Consider the following 6,000-nt stretch of genomic DNA (forward strand, 5'->3'; position numbering starts at 1 on the left):
TACGGGCCTGAAGAAACTAGGAAAAAAAAACATACCTTTTTTTTTTTTTCCTTTCTTTTCTTCTTCTTCTTCTTTTCCTTCTTCTTCTCGGGCTGCTACGGTTGCGGCCCTGCTGCGGCCCTTCTTCTTCTTCTTCTTCTTCTCTCTCTCTCTCTCTCTCTCTTTCTCTCTCTCTCTCTCATTTTGGTATCGGAAAACGGAATGGACTGACAGCCATGCACTTCAAATTTATTTTTTAACGTGTTCTGCGGTGCACATTGAACAGTGCACTTGCATTGTTTTGTTACATGGGCCCCGCCTTGATTTATGTGTAGTATATCCATGTCGTTCACTATAATGTTTATTGTCCATCAAACCTGTTGATAAGGTCACATAAACTTTGACCTTGATGAAGGCAGAACACAAATAGTAGCTTGATTTTTTTTAAAAAGTAAAATAATAATAAAAAATAAATTGTCTTAAGAAAATTTTAATGGTGGGAATTAAATCCTTATTTTGTGGTTCACCTAGGATTTGGATCAGCCTCATTTTTTGGACCAGGCCCTAAAATAAGTTGGCAAAAATGATGGCCCACATGGATATACAACAAATGCATTGAGGTGCGCCCCACTTTTAAAGGGATACTCACTAGTGGTCCACCGAAGATTTAGATCTACCTGAATTTTTGGACCATGCCTTAAAATGAGTTGGCAAAACAGATTGATGGCATTGATATACAAATACATCGAGGTGGCCCGCCTGACTCACTAGTAGTCCACCTGAGATATGGATTTACCTTATTTTTTTTCCAATTGTTTTTTGAAATAAGAACATTTGATATTTTTCATTTTTCACTGTCGAATAAATGTCCGCCAATCCATTAGTGGGATAAGTGCCAATAGATTGCATTAATTTGAAGCTAGTCCGAATCGACAACACTATTTACCTCAATTTAATTTTAATTTTTTTTAAAAAAGATTTATGGGGAAAAATTATATCAAATTGTTAGGTATATGAATTACATAATAGGATATAAAAGTCCCTAAACTTGATATATCGAAATAAAATGCATGTGAGTTGCGAAGTATGCAATGCACTAGTACTATAAATAAAAGGAAAACTTGAAAATATAAGATGTTTTGGTATTACATTCGTTATAGTAAATTTATATAGATATTATATAGTCAGAAAACTAAATATAAAAGGTTTGCAATTAATTCCAGGTTATCTGGTTCATAAATTCATCAGACAGTCCGATACAACTTCTCACCAAAGAGTGGACCGTTACACCACCGTTAACATGTTCTAATTTATAAATGAATGCATATTTGGAATGCTTAGAATATTCTGGATTTAATCCATATTTTTTCATTTTTTTTTTCTTTGGCAAAAATAAAAAGTAAAAAATTGCACCGTTATGGGCCGTTAGGCCCCCGTATCTGTATCGGTATCGGTGGGCACCGTTACGCCCACCGATACCAATACGGAATACCTTGGGGTGAATTAGACCATTTATCTAGTTGGACATACCATCAATTTTCCATGTGGAAGGATCCCATGGGTCTGAGATCCTCACCATCGTTGTGAAGGTGTTGAAATATGGATGGTTGTTTGTAATCATTTCTGTGTGTGGACAATGAAGATTGCCAATCAGTGTGATTTTAGTATGTGCTCTATCCAAGGTGGGCCCTACTAGAACAGTCTGGTTCAGCATACAGTGAGGTAGAAGATCTGAGGAAGTGTGAGGTAACAAAGTTCGAATGCTAACATACCTCTTTTGATAATAACAATAGTTTCTATATTAGGAGAAGGGATTATTTAGCTTGGCAATCAGGACCTGTTTATAAAGTAAGAGTCCTGACATTTTCGGTTTTTTCACCCAGAGATTTTAATCCATAAATACTGACCATTTGGTTGATCTAAAACGTCACAAGCTGGAGGTGGGACAATGGTACCACCTGAACAGAAATGGAGAGGCCGTCCAAACCACTTTAATTGGAGATTCCTTTCTCCAAACAAGCCCTCAAAGATTTGAATGAGTTGTCCTCTTATGTGTGAATTTTTTATGTCAGTTTATCTCTTGCAGCGATTCAAATAATAATAATTAATAGTAATAATTTGTGTTTTGTGCTCCTTGAGCTATTGAACTGATTTATTTCAATATTTCTGTCACTGGTGACTTATTAATTTTGTCTTCAGGCTACAAGGAGATGCTTGAGTGTGGTTAGCAGTGTAGTGCAGATATGTGGAGGGGATTTCTTCACTCGTCGATTTCATACTGATGGGGCACACTTTTGGAAACTGCTTAGCACATCGCCATTTCGGAGGAAGCCCATGTCTAAAGAGGAGAGACTGATATTACTCCCTTACAGAAGCACTGGTTCCACATCCACGGAGTCAATGGCGGAGGTTTCTAGTATGAAGGTCCAAGAAGCAGCACTCAACATGATAGCTGACATATCTAGGAATAAAAGGAGCGCTTCGGCATTTGAAGCAGTCCTCAAGAAGGTCAGTGGTCTCGCTGTGGGCATTGCCTGTAGCAGTATTGCTGGTTTACGTGAGGCTTCTATGAATGCATTGTTAGGGCTTGCCAGTGTTGACCCTGACCTCATTTGGCTGCTCTTGGCTGACATATATTATTCCTTGAAGAAGGACATTCCTTCGCCGCCTACTGTGGATTTTTCAGATGTGGCCTGGCTTCTGCCACCGCCATTGTCCTCAAAGGAGTACTTGTACATGCAGTATGGTGGAGATAATTTTGGTTTTGATGTTGATGCTTCTTCTGTGGAAATAGTGTTCCAAAAGCTGCAGTCTGAGTTATAACTAATATAGTATGTACAGTTGAAAGAGGTATTAACAGAAATTTCCCCGATCTTACGTTGCTCCTGCTACTTTTTGGTAGAGGGAAGTGTAAAAGTATGTTTCTGCAAGATTGGAACGTGGACACTATATTAATCTTTTCATTGGGTTCGCTTTCTGTGGAGAGATCATGGATTAAAAATCACACTGATCCTTCTCAACTGCTCACTCAGAAGAATTCCGACGGTGTGGACCATATTCGTGCCTTACTGTACATGTGTAAGCTGGCAATCAGAAGGTTAAGATTGCCATGGTTGCGTTTTTGGGCCGTGGATCCTCTATTGCATAGCCTACTTGATGAAAGGTTGATGTCGTCCTCACATTCGTCATGGATTTACATCATTTTCTCCTTCACCGTTTCATGTCAGCAAGATGCCAAGGTCATTTATCCCGAAATAGGCCCAAGAGTTTATACAGTACGTGGAATTTTAGTTCAATGATTAATTTTTTATCTATGGCAGACTCCACCGGATGGCCCATGCAACAAAATCCCATGATTAGAAGATTCTAGCCGTTGAATCTTTTGCCATTTATATGGACGGTGGATGTGTCATTTCATAACTGTCTATGTGCTGTCACAGATCAAGAAGGGTTGGGGTTTTCCCATTTGGGAGATTTTGGTGCATGGATCATCCATACTGGGTCACCACTTGTCATGAGTATTTGGAGAAGGGTATTGGCTGCTTCAACTGCTTTATTCATTCAACACGATCATCATACAAATTTCATATTCATTGCATAATTAGAATTATTTTAAATCTCTTCACTGAAAGCGAACCATACGTTAGCTGGTGGAGCCTCTGATTCTCTTACGGCAGGAGAATCAATAAGCTGCAATCTAAAACAATGTCTCAGTGAAAACGTAATCTACAAATAGACATTACAGGTATCAATACAATATATATATATATATATATATATTACGACGTACATTTGACGTACATTTGGCAATCATAGTTATATGGAATCCCCACATTGAAGAGCGTGGTTGTGCAATATGGATCCCTCGAGCCAACACTCACACCAGGTGAGAAGGTAACCACTTGTACATTTGCTTCATTGTTACTGTGGTTCCAAATGAATGATTACAATGTTATGAGTAGTGTTAGAAGTATCAATATTGGTACAAGTTTCGCTGATGGGTATAAGGAAACAATATCAATATTACCCATGATATTGTTGATAACAGGAGACGTGAGAAATATTGAGAAAACATAGGAATAATGGTGGAACCTTTCAATGAAACCTTATGGAGCCATTAAAATATATATATTTGCATATTTGGAAATTAAAAAGTTAAAAAGAAAATGCATGCATAATTAGTTTTCAGGGCTTAAAATCATGTACTGTTGTAAGAAATCAATCCAACCATCTCATCCATCCCATCTATCCATTCAACCATCTAACATTCCATCCAAACATTCATCAATATTTTGGAATATCGACAATACATGATATTTCGTCAAGAAATTATCAACAACGAAAAAGAAAATGAAATATTGTGGTCTTGATATAGCCAATGTTATGATCATAATAAATATCGGGGTATTATTGATATTGTTATCAACAAATTGAACATTGCAATCGACCATGTGTCTGCAAAAAAAATTGAAATTAAAATTTTTTAATAAATTGATTTTTTGTGATGATATCGAAATATCATCAATACGCTAGCGATACAAGTGACACTTGAGAAATTTACATAGTTGAAAATATTAATGATACATTTGGAGATATCGATACATTAGCAATACAAGCGACACTTGAAATTTACACAGTCGAAAATGTTGGCCATATTGGATAGCTGGAATTTTTCTTATACTACATTGTTATCGATATCGCTACCAGTGTTATTGGCATCGCCGAGCTGGAGATAGAGATAATATCGAAGGTATTTTGATAATATTGGGGATAATTTAAACAATGGATACGAGATGGCGTGTGTTCAAGATTGTGCAAATAAGGAGGTGTTGTTACTTTAGATAAGCTACGGATGCCACAACTACCTTATCTTGGTTTCTACTTTCTAAATAGTATACTTATCCGCCAAAAAGTTAAAAAGCATGTTTGGTTTCCAATAGCATAAGTATATATATCCCTCGGGTCTCTATTTTGTACCCCTCACATATGCTGTCTATCATGTGGGGCTAACCTTTAATGTGGACCGTTTATTATAAGCCCCACCTTTGATATGGGCCATCCATCATGCTAGCCCTACCTTAGATGCAGGTCATTCATCACTAGGGGCCAACCTTTAACTTGCACCATCCATTATTTAGCGCCCACCTTTGATGTTGATCATCCATCATGTAGGGCTCACCATCAATGTCATTGTCTATCATGTGGGCCCACCTTCAATATCCATCACCCATCATATGGAGACCATCTTTGATGTGGACCTTTTATCAAGTAGCCCCTACCCCCAATGTGGCTCATCCATCATGCGGGGCTTGCCTTGGATATGAGCTACTCATCATTAAGGCTGACCTTTGATGTGGACCATCCATCATGTGGGGGCCACCTTGATGTGGATCATTGCCCACCATTATTACTTGCCCATCATGTGGATCTCACCTTTGATGGGCGTCTCTTTCAATGTTGGTTGCCCATCATATGGGGCTCACTTGGATGTGGGTCGTTCATCATTAGGGTCGACCTTTAATGTGGACCATCCATCATGTGGGGCCGAACTTCAATGTCCATCTCCCATCATATAGAGCTCACCTTTAATGTGAACTGTCCATTCTGTGGGCCCCACCTTTGAAGTGGGTCATCAATCATGCTTGCTCATTTTTCATGTGAGTTATTTATCATTATGAGCTCACCTTTGATGTGAACCATCCATCACATGGGCCCATGTGAATATGGGTGATCCATCATATGAGGCCCACTTTTTATGTATCATCCATCATGTAGGCCCCATGTGGACAGTCCACGTGGAGTCTCTTTTGATGTGGAGAGAGAGAGAGGTAGAATAGTTAAAAAGTTGAAAAGAGAGCATGTTTGGGAGCCTGGATTTGGATCCCCGGATTTGAAACCCCCTAGATTTGAAATCCTCTTGTTGCATTTGACACCCTGGATTCAGAATCCCCTATAATACCAAAGTAGTTATGTATAGTGTATTTACAAGAGTTTGAATTTAATTACTGAATCAACTTTAAT

At 38.3% G+C, this 6,000-nt stretch overlaps 1 protein-coding gene across 7 annotated transcripts in view; it reads left to right on the forward strand.

Annotated features, from left to right (window-relative positions):
* Positions 1-3,275, forward strand: part of LOC131250207 (uncharacterized) — a 124,981-nt gene extending 121,706 nt beyond the window's left edge. For all 7 annotated transcript variants that reach the window (XM_058250795.1, XM_058250794.1, XM_058250793.1 and 4 more), the window contains one exon: positions 2,179-3,275. In XM_058250795.1, the coding sequence (XP_058106778.1) occupies positions 2,179-2,802 (624 nt within the window). In that variant the 3' untranslated portion in view covers positions 2,803-3,275. The remainder of the gene's footprint in view (positions 1-2,178) is intronic.
* The last annotated feature ends 2,725 nt before the right edge of the window (positions 3,276-6,000 follow it).

The sequence above is a fragment of the Magnolia sinica genome, chromosome 1, assembly GCF_029962835.1.
Source record: "Magnolia sinica isolate HGM2019 chromosome 1, MsV1, whole genome shotgun sequence".
Classification (NCBI taxonomy): Eukaryota; Viridiplantae; Streptophyta; class Magnoliopsida; order Magnoliales; family Magnoliaceae; genus Magnolia; species Magnolia sinica.